This window comes from Myotis nattereri, assembly GCF_964212035.1.
Source record: "Myotis nattereri genome assembly, chromosome: 12".
Classification (NCBI taxonomy): domain Eukaryota; kingdom Metazoa; phylum Chordata; class Mammalia; order Chiroptera; family Vespertilionidae; genus Myotis; species Myotis nattereri.
This window is the reverse complement of record NC_138087.1, coordinates 44,175,007-44,194,902: the sequence shown is the minus strand read 5'-3', so window position 1 is coordinate 44,194,902 and position 19,896 is coordinate 44,175,007. Positions and strand designations below refer to the sequence as shown.

The 19,896-nt window shown below is 45.0% G+C and overlaps 1 protein-coding gene across 4 annotated transcripts in view; it reads right to left on the bottom strand.

Moving 5' to 3' along the window:
• PCSK5 (proprotein convertase subtilisin/kexin type 5) overlaps positions 1-16,049 on the bottom strand; it is a gene marked incomplete at its 3' end in the record, with an annotated part of 420,910 nt that extends 404,861 nt beyond the window's left edge. For all 4 annotated transcript variants that reach the window (XM_081103066.1, XM_081103067.1, XM_081103068.1 and 1 more), the window contains exon 1: positions 15,811-16,049. In XM_081103066.1, coding sequence (XP_080959192.1) covers positions 15,811-16,002 — 192 coding nt within the window. In that variant the 5' untranslated portion in view covers positions 16,003-16,049. The remainder of the gene's footprint in view (positions 1-15,810) is intronic.
• Positions 16,050-19,896: the final 3,847 nt, after the last annotated feature.

Sequence of the window (19,896 nt, the reverse complement as noted above, 5' to 3'; positions counted from 1 at the left end):
AAGTGTGGTCCCGAGACCAGCAGCAGCAGCACCGCCTGAGACCTTGTCAGAACTGGCCCCAGCGCAGACCTACTACATTAGGGATCTTACACGTTAACAAGATCCCCAAGTGACTTACATGCACACTAAAACTTGAGAAGGATCTACCTCACTTCTCCAACCCACCCCCATTACCTCTCTAGTCCATCTGATCACCAACTTGCTCACACAGCATCACTGGTCTTCTTGCTGTTCCTTCAACACATCAGGTTCTCTCCTGCCCAGGGCCTTTGTTCTGACTGTTCTCTCCACCAGAATGTGCTGCTCCCAGATATCTGTAAGCCTCATTTCTTTACCTCAACTTCTTCAGATCTTTACTCATGTAAATGTCCCTAGTCGTTCTGTTTACAATTGGAAAAAAAAAAGTGTTCCAGACATTCCCTCTTCTCAGCTTTTTATCCATAGCATTTACCACCAACAGACATACTTTTTGTTTTCTATTCAAGTGTTTATTAACAAATTCCCTGTGGTAGATGCAAAACATGGCCACAAATTCTTTGAATCTTCTATCAATGGGCAAGGTCCATGTCTCCACCTCTTGAAGCTGGGCTTGGTCATATGACTTGTATTGACTTACACGATGTTAGTAAATAGGACACAAGCAGAACTTTGAAAGGGACTTGCACATTGAGGATTCCTCTCTCTCTCTGGCTGCTGGCATGCCTTCTTGTCACTATGGGAAGAGGCCCAAGCCAGCCTGCTGGATGATGACCAGGTACACATGACCAGTTGCCCTCATAATCCAAGCAAGCAGCTGGCACCAACCACCAGGAACATGAATGAAGCCATCCTAGACCAACCAGGCCCTAGCTGACCCATCAGTTGACCAAATAATTATTACTGCTATTAACAGCCTCATAGCAATAATAATTATTATTTGTCAGGGGAGGTAGAAGAAGGCATAGGGGGCATAAATGGCAACTGGACTTGGGGTGATGAGCACACAATACAATATACAGATCATGTATTATAGAATCATATACTTGAAATCTATATAATTTTATTAACCAATGTTATTCCAATACATTCAATTAAAAATAGTAATTCCTATTTTAAGCCACTGAGTTTTGGGTGACTGTCTTTGCAGCAGGCTGGTACACTCCTCCTGTGAGTATGTGAGTTTCCAGGCATTTGGTGCTCTTCTGCATCTCCAGGGCTCAGTAGAGCACTTAGCATAGTGCAGATATTCTAAAACCATCGGCAATGAATGTCAAAGGGCAAAATGATGGCAAAGGGAACACCCACAAGTGAAAGAAATAAATGCCAGCCATGGCCTCCAGAGCTGAGAGACAAGAAAGTGGCAGAAGCACTTTCTGGGTTCACTATCACCTTTGTCTTTCAGAGTTAGGGGGAACTAAATAAGATTTTGACTATTTTAGTAACAGAATAGTTTAGTAAAAAAAAATCCACATGTTCACATGCAGTGTTTCAAATTTATTCAAAACAGGTCTAGATTAACGGCACTTAACTTGTCTAAGACTGCACAACATGTGACCTTTAGAATATTTTTCACATTATGCAGCACTTACTCTCCTCATTTTGAATTATTCCGATTTTTAACAGCTCGCAAATCGGCGAACCAAATCATTGCATGTTGCTTCAATTCTGTCCTGCCAAAGAAGAAAAATCTGCTGCTTTGGATTCGTTTCAACAGTTGGAAATTCAGGCCATAACGTTTTAAACCTCAGATGCTCCCCGCTGTGTCCACATCACATAAATCACACAGTGCACAGATACCCACATGTTTGCGAAGTCAGTTCTCTAACAACTAAGGCATGATGTCCAGTGGAATAAGGTAGCGGATTTAAGTGGATTCTGCAGTAATGGGTGCTGTAATCCTGAAAGCACAGTGTGGACCTTAGAAACGGCACAAGCAAATGCCATTTGCAAGCAGAAAGCAAGTCCTCTATTAAACAATGATTCAAGGTGCAGAGTTAACAAGTTATTTTCATTTGGTGAGGGAAAGTAAAAGGCAAACTGCAACACACTAAGTTTCTCTCTTCTTGGAAAAGAGAAACACTCTCAATTTTCTAAAGGCTTAGCAGGCATGAACAGGTATATCTGAACTCATGGAACAAGTCTTATCTGCAGAGCTGATGAGGCCAGAGAGAAGTAACACAGTGCAATTTAGCTCTGGGGTCTTCAGGGGTTGTGTGTGTGTGTGTGTGTGTGTGTGTGTGTGTGTGTGTGTGTTTTCTTCAGGAAATGCAAATCTCTAAGTAACAGAACTACAAGGCACATTTGCAAATTCCTATTATCTGGCTTCTGATTTTTTTAAACACATATAATTATCGCTCACATGATGAGCAAAATGTATACGGGAGATCACTAAGGTCTTCTTAATAAGTTACAGGGTTCTTATTCAGAGCATCACAGCATCCTCTTCCCCCTTTCCATCACATCTCTTAGTCTACACTGCTTAGTCTACACCGGCCCTGCTGCTTCTGGGACCCAGGCTAATGGAGCATCCCACCTGGAACTCCCAGAAAATCGTGCACTGATGGTTACAGAAGGGACATGTCTCGCTTCTCAAATTTCATGGAAGTTACCTGTCCACCCTTACCACCCAAAACAGGGGAATACAATCCTATCACATAGCTAGGTGGAGAACCAGCAATATTCAGTGGACAGTACTAATAATGTCTCCATTTACCAGCTGCCTGTGTTTATTCACAGCCATTTATCCAGTTCAGAACAGTTTCCTGAGGGCATTTCAACTGCAGAGCATTCCTCTAAGTGCCATATACGATACAAAGATGAACCTCTTGAAGGGGTTTCCATCCAGCAGAGGAGATAAAATATATACAGAATACAAGATTAAAATGTCAAAGGCCAGCAAAAAGCAGCAAAGTTCGATAAGAGTTTGAACGAAGGCGGTTTTAGCCACAGGCCATTTAATTTGAGGAAGTGACATCTGAGAAGGGCTTTGCAGAACCAGTGAGAACTGGATGTGAGATGTCCAGGCAGAAGGGACTACGTGAGTGGGGGCAGAGAAGTAGGACATGGCGGTTCAGGTGCAAAGAATGGTAAAGTGTTTAGTTGAATGATGTTTAGAATAGAGAAGACAGAAGAGGAGGAGGAGAAGGGAGGAAGAAGGAGGGGAAGGAGAAGAGGAGGGGGAGTGAGAGGAAGCAATTGATGGGAGAGAAGAAAGAATAAGAAGTAGTCTTTTCGACCACAGAAGATTCTGAGAAAATTAATCTGTCTTATGTGGCAAGCTTTGAAGGGGAAGGCAATGGGAATGGGGAGGACTAGTGCAGTAGTCCAAAAAAAGTAACAAATGACCATCACAATTGAGAGGAGAGAATAGTTCTTCTCTAGGACTGTATACAGCATGGGAACACTCAGCTTTCCCATCTCCCTGTCATCTGACCCAGAAAATATAACTCACCTTTCCTTCCATCAGCCTGAGCCTGAAGGATTGGTCATTTGAGACTGAGATCTGATCAAAATAAAGAGGTCAGATGAGAAGACCCATCTCCATTGAGAGACTGGCTTCTGGCCATGTCACCCAACCAAGGGAGCATTCCTTTTATAATTAGGGGATAGCTGCTCTATGTGTCCTGAGTTTATTTCCTGATCTAATGATATTTCTGAAGCCGCTCCTTATGGACTAAGCTGCAAGGGTTCATTTATGTCAGTTTGTCCTGGGAGTCGGCAATTCCTCCTCTCATGCAGATTCAACTTCAGTGTTTTGGCCCTTCGAAAGCCAAGTAGGCACTGCCACGAGTCTTTGACCATCACAAGAACCTACTGCTTACATTAGACAGAGCCTTAGGACCTTTTGTGTGTACCAAATTTGGTTTATTTTTTTGTTTCTTCCATTAATTCTACACAAACAGTAAAATCTGCCTGTGGTCTGAAACCTCTTTTTACTGACTGATTCCTTCACTGGGGGCGGGTAGACTCTGTGTTGTTCTTCCCACTGCTCCAATGGACACAGACTTCCACTGCCACCCCTGAGAGAGGATCGCAGCCACCAGGGTCCTTGGGGTTCCCTAAGACCCGTGGAGAAGCGATCCCCATCTTACAATGACCTGGAACTTGGCACCGGAGCAGACAATGTCACACTGTGTACTCTGACTCTCACACTAAGAATTCTCATGGAAGTCAGAGCCAGAGGGAATGACCCTGCTGATCATGCCAAGGTCCGATAAGGGTTAGGCTATTTCCTGGGAAGCCCTGGACTTTAGATCCACACACAAATGACTTATCAGTCCTAGATTACTACTTTTCACCACACTCCTTTACAGAGCACACTCAGCCTTCCTTATTGACTGGGTCGTAGAATTTTTTGTATTTCTTCCCTAATGTTCAGATTTATTTTTCATTTCATATGCATTGTATGCCATAAAATACTTTAGGAGTCAACCAATATTTAATTATTATTTATCTAGAGCAAGACCCCATGCTCTAATAAGTCCCCAAAAGAAGCAGGGGAGACTAAATTCCCAAAGAGAATTTTGAGATAACTATACCTATATTTTACCTATACCTGTACTTCCAGAGCAAGGTACAGAGGTGACATTGAGATGTGCCTTCAAGAAGAGATAGAAATTCCAGAAGAGCGAGAGGTCAGTGAATATTCCAGGTGGAAAGATTGGCACAGAAATGGGAAAACATTGAATATAATATCTCAATGGGGAGTCCAGTTTGGCTTTTGTTAAGGACAGAGCTAGAGAGACCATAAAAGTATTCCAGGACGAGTAGTTGCCATTGAAAACCCAGAGAAGGAATCTGTTTAAACACCGTAGGCAAATGGGAGCTGCTGGTGGCCTCTGAAAGGGAGATGGCACCACCAAAATGAAACTTTAAGATCATTGTCTCCAACTTCAAGCTCAACCACTTCGGTGTTAACTTGACCAGCGGTTGGTTTTCTGTTTCCCTGAGGCCTTTGCACTTGGCTTTCTCCTCTGGGTGGTTGGCTCCTTCAGAACACCCAGGCCTCTGCTCATTTCCTCCTCAATGACCCCCTTGACCAGCTGATCTAAAGGAGTTCTCCCACCTCAGTCACTTTTTACTCAACAAATGTATTTTGTTTTCCAACAACACTTACAATTTGAAATGATTTTATTCATTTCGTTACCAGTTTATAGTTTGACTCCTCCCATAATAATATAAGGTCTCATAGTAATATAAGCTTATTAAGGACAAATATTATAGTATTGTGCCTATTAGAATGGCTGATAAACAATAGGGACTCCATAACTACTTTCAACAGCTTTATTGAGATATAAATCACACATCATACATTTCACCTACTTAAAGTGTACTATTCAAAAGATTTTAATATAGTTACAGAGTTGTGCAAAAATCACCACCATCAATTTTAGAATATTTTCATCACCCCAAAAAGAACTTGCACACCCATTAACAGTCACTTTACATTCCCCCTACCCTTCCAGCCCTTGGGGACCCCTATACCACTTCCTGTCTCTCTAGATTTGCCCATTCTGGACATTTCATATAAATGGAATCATACTATACATACATGGTTTTTTGTGACTGGCTCCTTTCACTTAGCATAGTTTTTTCAAGGTTCATCCATGTTGCAACTTTTGCCACCCAATAATACTCTATTCCACAGATACAGTAAATTTTGTTTATCAATTCATCACTTGATAGACATTTGAGTGGTTTCCACTTTTTGGCTCTTATGAATAATGCTGCCATGAACTTCTGTCTGCAAATCTTAGTGAGAACAAATGTTTTCATTTCTCTTAAGAGTAGAATTGCTGGGTTACACGGTAACTCTGTGTTGAACCTTTTGAGGAACTGCCGGACGGTTTTCCAGAATGGCTGCACCACTTTACATTTCTGGCAGCAGGGTAGGAGAGTTCCGATTTCTCTCCATCCTTGCCAATACTGCCGTGATCTGTCTTTCCGATTATAGCAAGCCCAGTGAGTGTGAACTAGTATCTCACTGTGGTTTTGATTTGCATTTCCCTGCTGACTAACGATGTTGAGCATCTTGTCATATGTTTATTGGCCATTTGTATATCTTCTTTGGAGAACTGTCTATTCAGATCCTTTGTGCTCATTTTTTATTGGGTTATTTGTCTCTTTATTACTGAGTGTAGGGATTCCTGATATATTCTGGATACAAGTCTCTCATCAGGCATGATTGGAAATATTTTCTCCCACCCTGTGGTTTATCTTTTTACTTTCTTGTTGGGGATCCTTCAATAATTATTTTAAAAATAAAACAATGAATAAGACTAATCCTTTAAGACAGAGAAAACCTGTGGCTAGCTCATAAGTATATGGCAACTTAGTGGCTGGGCAGGACCCAGAAGGGAATGCAAGTCACCTGTTATCAACGTTGAATTTTGTCTGCTGCTGCTTCTCAGCATTATCCAACCAGCCCAGCAGCAATGACATCATCCAGTGAAGAGGCAAAGCATGTAGCATTTGGTCAACTGGCTCACAAGCACTAACCAAATAGAAAGATGCCCCAGAGTTACCAAAACAATAGAGAAAAAGGTTTTGCTGGAAGCTAGGCTGTAATAAATCGTAACTGGCCTACAATTTAGTTTTCTCTTGAAAAACTTTGAAATTGATGAATGAGGTCCTCTACACACACACGGGAAAAAACAACAAAAACACCACAACTAGAATAGGCCCGGGATAAGTAAGCAAGTACACTTCCAAACTTACAGCTATGGATATCTGCTTACAGATTAAGGGCTCTGGGATTGTCTTCCCTCTCCACACTGAATTCAGATTACAGAGCACTGCCCGGTTTTATTTTGGTTGAGAAACTTCAACGAATTAAAACAAGTTATAAGCCCTGGGAACAGCGATATGGAGAGAACCGGCTTATTTTTACAGCTGGAGGAGCTTCTTCACCGAGCAGAAAAATACCTTAAGTGCTTACTACAAAAATATCCGACCATAAGTACTTGGTATGTGTATGAGTGTATGTGTTTTGTGTGTGTGTGTGTGTGCTTTTAATAAAAGTTAAGAAGTTTCAGTGCTGGCATGGTATCCACAATGTAATTCTAGAGAAATAACCTCTGAGATAATGCACAGAGGATTAAACTAGAAACTTAATGCTTCCTTTGTGATGCTAACCCTAACTTAACAATCAGATTAACATACAAATGCCAAGAAAATTGGTCTATTATAAAGAGCAACCTAAAAATAGTATATAATAGAGAGAAATCTATAAAGACATTTTAAAACATACTTTAAAAAATACATCTCTCTCCTATCAGGCAGAAAACTAGTAACATAAAAGTCAGGTTTGGAATCTAGCTTCATTTTACTATATAAAATAATGTACTAAAGGGCAGAATACGTGACATATGAATAAATTATGGGCTTAATTATAATAACTGAAAGAAGCTACATGACAACTTAAGGTGGAGGTAAACATAAAGTGTGACATGCATATACCATTTTAAAATCATCCTTAGATATTATTTCTGGTTTCACATTCTCTGTTTACACCCCTCCCTCTATATTCAGTGCTCAACACAATCTGTAGTTTTCAATCAAATATGGGAAGGCACATTTGGGAGTTGAAAGCAATCGCCCACGTGTCTGTCTTTATCCCTTCAGTTGATACAGGACCCGCAGTGCAAATAAGGGTGCACAGATGTGCAAAGGAGAGATAATACCTAAATTCTCTGAGGAGAATTGAAGTATGGAACAGACTTCATGTTTATCTGCTCAGTGTGTATACCGGCAAAAATCACCTGGAGTCTTCATCTTATCCAAACTGATAACCCTTCCATTCTCCCAGCCTCACAGTTTAACTCCATCTACCCTGCTGGCCTTCACCTGTTCTCCATTTGGTCAGTCCACCAGCACATCCATGCCTTATGGTCATGAAGATTAGCATTCACCTAGATCTTATGGGGGGAAAATATCTACTGGGATGGCTCCCATCTTTCCACTTCAACCACTCTTACCAAACTGGCCCTCCTATCTTATTTTGAACCTCAAACCCTTACACCCACCCTATTCCTTTGGTCCACCAGTCCTGTTTTGACCTTATCACCTTCCTTAAAGCCTGGACACGACAGTCAAGCATTTCAAAGGTAGTACCCCTGGTATTCAAGAACCATTCTTCCCCCTTGCTCCCACCCCCAGGTTTCCACAGTATCTTTTTACCTTCTCTTCCACTCTGGTAAATTCTAATTCCCTGTTTTATCCTTTTCTAATCAGAAATTACTGAGCATTAGGAACAAAACCACAACTTAATACAGATTGGTTCATTTTTTTCACTCATTCATTTAACCACTAGTTACTCAGCAATAACTAAGTACACGCAGCAAATACCCTCATTCTATTTGGCAATTCTCAGTCATTGATTCTTATCAGAATTCCCTAAAAAGGTTCCAAAACACTGGAACACCCAAGTATCAGTGTCACCCAGCTCCCTGATCACTCTCTCTCTGTAGATGGCCTTCACCTCTGAAGTGACTGAGATCCAGGTCATTCAACATACACGCTCCCTTCTCTTCCTCCCTAACTTGGACTCCCCTGAATCTCTAATTCATTCCTCTTCAGTCTCAAGACACCAGTGTTCCTCTCCTTTACAAACCTATTCCTCCCTACATAACCCTTTAGGCTTCCTATCCAAGTGCCCACTGTGCTTGTCCTATGCCACCCACTGTGTTAGATGCTGGGGATACAACAGGAATAAGACACCATCCTGCATTTCAGAGGAGCTCACCAAGTCATGGAAGGATAGATGTGCAGTTACACACACACACACACACAAATATACATGTAATTAGAGTGACCATACATATCATTTCTCTTCCAAATTCAGACATATTTGAAAGTGAACAGGGATGTAAAAAATACTCAACGGAGGTGAACTGATTTCCACAGGCATAAATCAGGACTATCTCTGGCACAATACGATGTATGGTCACACCAATTATAACATAGTATGGTGCTTTCAATTATGCAGCTGTTAAAATTTGTCTAAAATTATTTAGTAACATTGGAAAAAGGCTCACAATAAAATGTTAAGAGAAAACAGCAGGATGAAAACAGTATGTAAAAACTGATTATAACTTGGTTAAAAAAAAAAAAACACCAAGATATAATAACTGACATTTATTGAGTGTATAGTAGGTGCCAGGTACTATTTAACTACTTTGAACTAATCCTCACAACAATTCCATCAGGGGAATACTATTTGATCTTTTCAACGCATGAAGAAACTGAGGCACAGAGAGCTTCAGGTACTTGCCCAGGGTCCCTGACTAGGAAGTAGCAGTATTAAGACTGTTTCTAGACCTGTGATCCAAACTACCCTCAATACACTGATGAGAAGGAGATCAGGTGGCAAACGCGCAATGAGAACTTTTGTACTCACTCCCCCTACTGCCCTTTGACCCCAACTCCCACTTATTACTCAATCAAGTGTTGGCAGGCAGAGCACTGGTAACCGCCTCATCACCAAATCTCTCAGCTGGGTTTCAGTTCTCATCTCTCTGGATTCTATGGCAGTTCGCACTATGGTACACCCTATAAAGGGGTACCCACTCTTCCTGTGGCTTTCTGACTCTGATCTTCCCCTAAGTGGAAACACTTTAGGTTCTATCCTCAGCCCTCCTCTCCCTTCCTGCTTCATCTCTTCCCAATCCTATGCACCTCCGCAGCTTCACTGATATTGAGGATGAGTGCCTGTCTTCACCTCTTTCCCACCCTAAATTCTAATCTGCCTAATGGACATTACTATGTGCATGCCATTCTATCTACCAGCTCCATTAACGCAGAACCTCTGCTCCCACAGACTGTTCTAATTCTACAAATGAGTCCCCCATTCTCCTGGTCCCATGGCTGTAAACTTTGCAGGTATCTTCACCTTCCCTTCCAAGTTCCACTTCCACTCAGTGACCAAGCCATAGTGAATCCATCTCTACAAAAACTTCCAAATCTATTTCACCTCCATTGCCACAGCTTCTTGCTCATCACCAATAATCTTTACCAACACATTAGCCTCTTTGCCTCCTCTAGCTCATTATACAATGGAGAACCCCAGGCATGGCTGAACCATGCTATACTGCCTATAACTCCATTTCTCTTGCTGAACAACAGTTATGGGTAAAAATGTCTCAGCTCCTTGAGAGCAGAAAATATCTTATATATGGTACATGGTGGACTCCCATGTTCGATGAATCAATAAGTTGCTGCCTCCTTTTCGGAGACCTTTAATATAACTCTTTATCCTACATAATAATGTTGAAACCCCCTAGCCTAGGTATGCATGTACGGCTTTATATAATCTGATCTGTAATGAGGTTTGTCTTGTTTCCTTTCTGGCCTCATTTACCTCCTAAGATTAACGCAAACTGCAGAATTTATTGGCATTGATTGTTCCTTCTTAGTACCCTTAGATATAGAGAAGTAATCTATTGAAACTAGTGAGAATGTTGCATGAGTAATTTCACTCTAAAGTATATGCAAGTTTAACTTTGATAAAAATAAAAATTAGCAGATTTACATCTATAGACAGATACACCCATATATGCATATATATCCTCTAGCATGCATGAATGTCTACAAGCATTCGTTTTTATCATCCGGAAAGCCAAAGTTAGCTTCTTTGTCAATGAATCCAACCTGAATTAGCCAAGTAATCAAGTCCCAAAGCAGAGCGATGCCTGGAGATACTTCAGCCTTGGGTAAACCCAGACACTACTTCACATAACTTGAACCGACAACACAAATACCCCTCCCTGCCCAGGGGAGGTTTCTGGGTCAGGACTCCCTCCCTTAACCAAAGAGTCAGACATCCCTGGACCTTTTCCCAGCACACTACCCTGCTTCTCTGGCTGACCTTTAAGGTTAGGACCTCTGGATACAAGCTCATGAAAGATAGCAATAAGGCAAATTCAGCTGCCTTGGAGCTCACAAAAATGCAGTTTTTCATTTCAAATAGACCCCGAAAATCCCAATGGCCACATACAAGCCATTCCTAGTCTATGAGGTTAATGCAACAGACCTGCCATCATCAGGCCAAGCACTCTGCACTGCGTTTTCTCATGAAAGGTTCCCCTACTCATGAGAACTATGCATGTGAGAGAGGCCAGCGAAGGTCAGGGCTGAGGTTCTTAGGCGTGAAGATCTGCCCTGTGCAAAGCCAGATGTATCACACAGGGATCAACCTAGGACTCCCACATCAACTTACTTTTCTGCTTACAAAATGCCTAAGGATTTAACCAGGGGAGCACAGTCCATTCCCATAGAACCCATCAGATGAGCCATGTCTCTTATTTCCAATGCCATCCTTATGCACCCAGAACTCACTCTCCACTGTTTATCAACCTTTCAATCATCCCACAAACTCACAGGTCAAAATTAATCAGCAGAGTGGGAAGCCTTCAGGACATCTCTGAGCAAGGACCTTCCTACTGATTTGGAAATGCTGCTTCTAACTTTCCTCATACAAACTACATTCGGGATTCAACAAAACACAAATTCAAGTCTAGTCTAACATAATGTACCAAGGAAGATGCTTTATATAATAATCAACCTTCCAGTATTTTTCTTCCCTTTCTTCCATCTCCAGCAAGTTTACCCTTTAATATTTAACAGACTACAGCAAGGATCCACCTGAGAGGAGGGCACTGCCATGGGAAACCAGCCGGAATGATTTAGAATCCAACAGAAAACTAGCTTAAGTTGTTAGTTGATATGGAAAACCATTTTCCCTATCTACAAAGCTCTGACTTCGTTTTTTACTCAGCCACCCAAAATGTAATCTTCCGATCTTCACATTTTTTGCATCTCCCGTTAAAAAAAATGTCTTCCTTTCTTTCTATCTCAATAAGGTTTGAATCTCACTTATTGCCCATTCAGATTCAACAAAACTTGCATTGCAAGCCTAACCATGTGCTGGGCAATGCATAGTCAACCCAGTCTATTATCCAGAGATTTGTCATTTTACAGATGAAGGAACAGGGGCTCCATTAAGTTCAATGACTTGGCTGCTCTCAAAGACTTGCACGTGTCATCATTGGTGTTTCCAAGTCTATGCTTTCAGTGGGAACTCCAGGTGAACTTTTCCCCAGGATTGCTTGAATCTGGCTTTATCCTTCTGGAACCTTGCTCAAGGTAAGTTACATGGCTTGGAAAGGGGTTTCTGCTACTGGCAATCTCAGCTTGAAATCCAGGAGTAGAGGCAATTTGCAGAAGGATAAATGCAGCTACTGCACATTGCAAACAACCTTCATGGGGAACCTTCTCCCTGGGTTCAAATAACCAGAAATTAATTCCTCCTGGTTTGTAGATTTAGTCCAAAAGTTCATAATTAATATTATGAACTTATTCCTTTATGTCATTTCTATTCTCTAATCACTACATTGTTAGCTGAAAGGGTCAGAGCACACAATTAGTGAGGCAGGACTAAGCCCTCTTTTCCATCCCCATGCAGACCAACAGGCAGGCACACTGACCCTCAGCTGGCCCAGCAGGTGCTGGCCATACCAGATACTCAGAGGGCTAGGAGTCAGGGCTTACAGGGGAAGATGCAGGGCATTCTACAGCTGACACTAAAACCAAGCAAAATACAATGTATGCTGACATGACAACTACTACTACTAATTATGGTATCACTTCAGAATTTCAAGGCATGACCATTCATAACACATAAATGTTATGTGAAAACCTACCAAAAACATAATGTATCTCTATCACCAAAAGGGTGGGGGGGAGGGGGGAATACCCTCATTATTGTTCCTTCCAGGAAGTCAAGCATGTTCTGTTTGCCAGTTTGTTTGCCTGCTTGCTCTTGAGTTACTCGGCGCATCCTATCTCTCATGAACACAAGGGACACGCCTATTCTTTTCTGTAGAAATCTCCAGGCCAGAAACTTTATCTCTGGTGGCTTTTAAATGCTAAGATGCTACACAAAACATTACACTGACATTCTGATAGCCAAGACTGCACCTATACTGTGGTGAAAACTCACTGCCTTACTCACCTAAAATATTATACTGAAGATCTCAAAAATACTACCAGGACTTCAGGAACAATAATAGGTCTCAGTTCAATTTGTGACACATGAGGAGGAACCCCAAGCCCAAATGGGGAAAAACAGGAGAGTATTTCAGGGACCTTTGCAACTTAGTTACTGCCCTCAACTGAACCACAGCTGGTTTGTTGATGGAAAGAAAGAATAACAAAACGAGGTCTGAAGTGTTAAAAGGTCAGAGCAGTTAAGAATGGATAAGAAATACATTTGGCCCTTACAGTGCAATGATATCGCGGGTGTGAACTCAATTTACCACCCCAAAGACTTAGCATAGGGCTACTCCCCTTTGATCTACAAAGGAAATGCTTTACACTGTAAGAATAGCTGATCTTTTTACACTGCTTATGGCTTCAGTTCAAGGGGTCTTCAGTAACCTCTGTAAGCCCTAAATTTCCTCATTGGCCTTATAAAACCACTATAAATGGTGTTTGGCATGATGTGTATGTCAACTTTCTTAGTATTACTTTTTAAATGAAAAGCCATGGTAGAAGGCTCTTTGCAAAAAGCCAGGCGAGGTTGCAGGACACTGCAATATTTGCTTATTCAAAAGCGGGTTCGGGGACGAAAGCTCTTCTCTCTGCCAAGTTCTGCAGGATCTAACATAGAGTTCCTTTGGATACAGGTCTTTTGGTCCTTGCAAGTCATGAAGCGTCTTAGACTCAAGAAGTCCAGGTGTGTTTGAAAGAAGACTGGATGTTTGTGTCCAGTCCACCGAGCCACTAAACCAGAATTCAGGGATACAGGGCTTTTGCTTTCTTCCTCCTTCCTTCCATGGGATGGAGGGAGTCTCTAAAAGGCAGGATTCAAGCAGGAACAGGCCTGGATCAGGGAGACCTAGGTCTGAATCATAGCTGGGTGACCCTGTACGTGTCTACTTCTCCAGTGCTGGTTTCCTCTTTGCTCCATGTGAAGTAAAATCCACACAGAAATAATGGTCGTTTGGTTTAGATTATGGAAGCAGTGTATGTTCAAGAGCTTATTCTTCCAAATATGCCTGGCATATGGAAGATGCTCAATGTTAGCTGAACCCAGAAAGATTACCCTAGCTACTTCCAGTGTTAGCCTTCCCAGTTACACCCCCAGCCCCATGCAGCACCCAACTTTAAGCTCATATAAAAAGACTTGAGAAGACTCAGCGCTTTCTACCAATGACAAAAGAAGCCAGCAGAGTCCTAACTAACAAGCCATTGGAATGGAATTCTCCTGAAGATGACAGGCACTCAGGCAGCAAACTCTGGCTGGCTTCCCTGACTTCCTTCCAGGTGTATCTGGGTGGGGGTGGGGAGGGGTGGATACAGACTGTGCCCCTAGCCCTGGTCTCAGTCCTCCACAAGACTGGCTTCTCTAGAACGAGTCCTCCTTGGGGACCAGCACGTGTCAGACCTAAGCTCCCACTGTTCCGAACCCCCAGGCGCTCCCTAGCTCTTTCTAGAGGCAGGACAGCAGCTCTGCCTTCATAGTCCCAGGGCTCCAGGGCTCACATTCCTGGACGTGGAGCTCAGTGGCATCAGAAATGGCCCGTGCTCTGCTGCTTTGGCGGCAGCAGCTGGCCGGTTCTCGCTTCACCCTGGCAGGGCTTGCTGGGCGCCTGCATCCCCAAGCAGTCCCAGACGCCGTCTCCTAAGAGGGCGCCCCCGCCACTCTCGCCTCCCAATCTCAGCAGAGTGTCCCCAGGGTCTGGCCAGGGCCTCCTCTTCCTCCGGCCAGCCCCAGGGAAGAGACTGGGGTGGGGCGAGATACTTTCTGGGACCCGCTTACGCCGCCCTCTCCATCCCATTTCTTGCAAGAAAGAGATAGAGGAAGCCAAGACCATTTCGCCCGCAGGTACCTCCAAATCTGTGGCGCTAACAATCATCCCCATCCACCGTTCAATTCATTGTCCCCCAGCTGGGCAGCTCTGCGGAAAGCCCTTGAGAGGTACCCCCTAAAAAAACCCGCGCCCCGCTGCCCGCCCAACTCTCGCCCCGCGCCACCTCCCGGCTCCGCACATCCCTCTCCGGGAAGGCTCGCCGTTTTTCCAGAGCAGAATCCGGTCAGCGGGTCTTGGAGGTTGTTTCCCACCTCCCCTTCCGACCCCCTCTACGGGAGCCCACAAGTAGATCCCGCGCAAGAGGCCAAGCAGCCGGGAGGGCTGCCCCCAAATCTGCGCTCACCCCGGGCCCGGCCCCCTTTCCCTCCCTCCATCTCCGTCCTTTCTTCCAGCTCCAGTCCCTGCGCCTCTGCGCCTCCAGCGCCCAGCATCTCTTCGGCTCAAACAGAGGAAACTTCTTTCTGGGCTAAATTCAGGTCCGAGTAGGAAAGGCTTCATCTTCCCCGCCTCCCTCTAACTCCGGCTCCAGGAAACCGCAAGGAGCCGGCACCAGGGGCGTGCTTACCCCCAACTTCCCCCCCTCCCCAAAAAAGAGCTCGGGCTACTAGTGCTCCCCGACTTTGCAGGTTCACAGGTCCGGTCGGGTCAGAGGCCACCACGGGGGCTGTATCCACATTCATGATCTTTCCAGAGACCCTGCCCGTCCCTCGTGGCTTGCAAGAAACTAGTAAACAAAACGCAAACCCCCAGCAACTTTGGGGAGTGCGTGTATATAAGTGTGTAAGAGAACGAGGGCGGGAGAGAGAGAGCGCATCGCTCAAGAGTTAGAACAGCTGCAAGAGCACATCTGGAAGAGGGGGAAGGGGGGCGGAGAGGAGGGGACGAGAAGCGTGCCGCTGAAAGGGAATCCCCCCTTCCCCGGGCCGCTTCAGGGCCGAGGGCCGGGCCGGCCGGTCGTTACCTGTCCTACGTTGATGAAGCCGTACTTGCTGGCAATGCGGTTGGCCTCCGGGAATCCGCCGGCGATTTTGACTGCCCAGTGGTTGGTGTAGACGCGCGTCCGGCACACGGGGAGCAGGCAGCCGGCGAGCAGCGCCAGCACGCACAGCAGGTCCCGCCGTCCGGGGCAGCAGCAGCGGCCCCCCCAGCCCATGGCCCCCGAGCTCCGCAGCCTTCCTCGCTCGCTCGCTCGCTCGCTCCGCGCACTCCGCGGCGCGCGCACAACTAACTTCTCCGGCCTGGGCCGCCCCGGCTCGCAGCCGCGGGAGATCGGCGGCGGGCGGCGAGCCCCAGCAGGGAGCAGAGCAGCGAGCCTCGCGCCGGCGGCTAGACCATCCCTGGGGCTGCGGGGACCTGCGCTCCCAGCTCTCCCGCCCGCGGGGCGATCGGCGGGGGCTCTCCCGCTCGCGCGCTGGAGGCAGTAGAGCCGGACGGGCGCCCTCCCGCAGTTGGGTCTCGCAGGGCTCGGCTCCCGGACTCTTGGACTCGCCCTCGCTCCTCGCGGGGCCCCCAAGCGCGGTGGAGGCGGCGGTGCAGGCAGCGGCCGGGTGCCCCCTCTGCTGGCCCGGGCTCCGAGCGCTCGCTCGCTAGCTCCCTGCGCTCCCTCCGGCTCCAAACAGCGCGCGGGGAGAGTGAGCGGCAATGGCAGCAGCGCCTGCTCTGCATAAATGACTCCCCCCGCCCCCCTTAACACCCCTCCTTTCCCCACATCTCCCCCCTCCTCTCCCTCCTCCGCCCGCCCGCCCGACAGCGGCCCCAGCCAGGCGCCAACCCGGTCCTAGCGCCGCCGGGTTTTCTCGGCTGTAACCTCCAGGGTTGGCGCAGTAAAAGCAAGACTTTCCAAAGGGCTGGGAGGATAGCCCTGGTGTAGATATCTTGGTTTTAGCCCCTTTTCTCTCCTCCCTCCTAAATTTGTATTAATTTATTGCCACTTCCCCAAAGACTAAGGAGAGTTACAAGCTGGTTCAAGTCAAGCGCCCTGACAATTCATTCATCCTCACTCTGAACCTTAAACAACTAAGTATTTAAGGAGGTCACTTGCGTGTCAATTGCCAACAAATAACCCTAGATTTTCACTTCGTTAATTCTCCATGCTTTTCAGCAACTGTTTATTTTACACATTCTGCTCCCGGGAGAAGCTACCACACAGCATGTACGCCCATCCACTCTTGCAAAGCCAACCAGGGTGCCTCCAACGCCAAGTCGGCTGCCTGCTGACTTTCGAAATCCGTGCATCAGATTCTAGGCAACGCCACAGAGTAAAATTACAGTTACGGAATTGAGGAAAGATGTTTCTATGAATATTTGGTATGAAGTGGATGGAGATGTAGGGCCAATGGAATAACTTCATTCATTCCTTCCATTCAGTCTGATGCGGGCTTTTTTTTTTTTTTTTTCCCTCACCAGGGGAAAAGTTTTCCAACTTTTCCAAGCACAGCCCTGAAACAGTGAGAGACTTCAGTATAAAAAGGGCCACGGAGGAAGTTCAGGTGAAATATGTGACTACACTGCCTTCATTACTGTACTGAGCACTGTGACTGCAGCCGGCAGGAGGGAGTTCAGATTAACCCCCGTCTGCTGATCAACCTCCCCACCTTCTTTGGCACAGGATTATTTCCTGTGAAAAGAAAATATGCCCTTTATGTAATACTTCAATTGACCTTAAAAGTATTCACTATTTCCCCAACTCCTCCATCCTCCTTTTCCCCTTTCCTTTTCCAATTCCCCTATCTTTTCCGAAGCATTGGTTAAATGTATTTGAGATTAATTAACCCTCACACCTATGGCTTTGGGCAATGATCCTTTTATCTGCCTAGGGCTTTACTCTCCCCACCTCCCTTCCCCTCACCTGAATCATATCTGCAAACTCAATTTTCATAAATTCAAAGGTCATAAAATGCATAAGTTGAATTCATAACTCATAAAATTATTGTATGACATTTACGCATCGTATGAGGTATGCTATATTATTTAATCTTGAAAACGAACAACCCACCAAATAACATTATCCCCCCAATTACTGATTAAGTGGAAGATTAGAAGAACTATATCATTTGCAGGAGGGCACATATTTTACTCACTTATTTGACTAATTCAACACATCTCTTTTGAGCACCTAAAAGGTACCAGAAATTTTGCTGGATACTGGAGAAAGGAGAGGGAAGGAGAGGAAGCACAAAGGATTAGTAAAATTCAGATTCTCTGAATAACTCGAGTAAATGTAGTTATTCACTGCTTGGGTGGCTCAGTTGGTTGGAGCATCGCCCCTGTGTAACCAAAAGGTTGTAGGTTCCATTTCAAGTTGGGGCACCTAGGGGAGGCAACTTATTGATGTTTCTCTCTCTCTCTCTCAACATACCTTCTTCCGGTGAGGATTTAAAAAGTGTCCCAGCACATGTGGCTCAGTTGGTCAGTTGGTTGAACAACATCCCATGCACCAGGAGGTCCTCCTATTGATTCCTGGTCAGGGCACATGCCCTGGTTGCAGGCTCAATCCCCAGTAGGAGGTGTGCAGGAGGCATCCAATCAATGATTCTCTCTCATCATTGATGTTTCTATCTCTCTCTCCCTCTCCCTTCCTCTCTCTGAAATCAATAAAAACATATATATTTTTTAAGTGGTGTATTGTTGTTGTTTGTAGGTAGGAAAGCATAAGCACTCACTATGCTTGGATTTTCAAGTTTGGGCCCAGTCTCACTACTGGCCAGTCCCTTTGGACAGATCTCTTCCTCCTGCCCTAACCTGGAATCCAGAAATTTTACCATCTATCAGGTCACAGTTAATTGCCACCCAGACAGCCTGCATCTATCCATGGGGACATTGGATTATTCCTCCTAGAGGCTGGTGGGTTTCAGGTGGGATGGGATGAAGAGCTCAGTCAGGATCCAAATCTCAGGATACATCAGCTCCTCTTTCTTTCCTTCAGAATTGCGGGCATTTGCTGTCAGGTGGGAGGAAGAGCGTGCCACCACTGCCAGGTACTTCGTGATCAAATGTGAAAGATAGCCTGTAGGTTTCTCTGGGACTCTGGGGCCATTATTGTTTAGGACTGCAGAGGCAGCACAAAATGCTTCTCTCTGAAAGCCATGCCGCCTCTGGGCTTTAACTTCTGAATGAGATGAAGAGGAATCGCTGCATTAGGGCTCCTGAGGCCTGGAGCTTGTTTCCTAAGAGTGGCGAAATTGCTCACTGATATTTTTTCTCCATGGTGCCTTTCTTTTTCTCTTTCCACTAATACTCTTGCCTTCTGTGAGCGTGCCCTGCTTGGCACACACACAGCATTCACTGCGCTGAACATGAGAGAGAATTGGAAAGTGAGGTAGGAAATGAATGGGCAAACCACTTTTCTGCTTTGTAAACCAATCCCTGGGCCAGCACTTAGCTTACTCAAAGGGGATATTCTTCCATTTGGATGCATATGTATTTAGAAGGGAAAAACCTAGCTCTGTTTAAAAAAATGTTTTTAAAAAAAGAGTTGGAACCCCATTCATCTGTCAAATCAATAGATTTATTCATCTTATTGTCCATGGCTTCTATAGTTCTCTTCCACTTCAATTATGTGCGCATTCTCAAAGAGTATGATTCTTAAACCTAGACAATACCAAAGAAGCCCATCCTCCATTGATGCACACGCACATCCTGTGCCTGCTTTAGGCACATCCTGCCTCCTACCTTGATGAACTCATTCACTTCCGTGATTATAATCAATTGGCCAGTGTGAAGTCACCAGATAAGGATCAAAAGCTGCAGCAAAAAAATATATATATTTTATGACATCTTCCCTGTTATCAAGGTCTCAGTAGCCTCAGGGACAAGGAACTGACAGAGCAGTAACGGTAAGGGCAAAATCATCACTGACATTGGAATAGGAGCGGATCCAAATCTTGCACAAATGCTCCCTTTCTGTGTGCAAAAAGGAGCGCTGCACGCTTTGACCCTGGACCCTCCCTCTGTAACTGCCACATGGCAGGAAACCAGGCAGTTTTAAGTTCTACTCTGCCTTATACTTAGCAACATATTACTTGTGAATGAGGCCCCACTCGTGTTT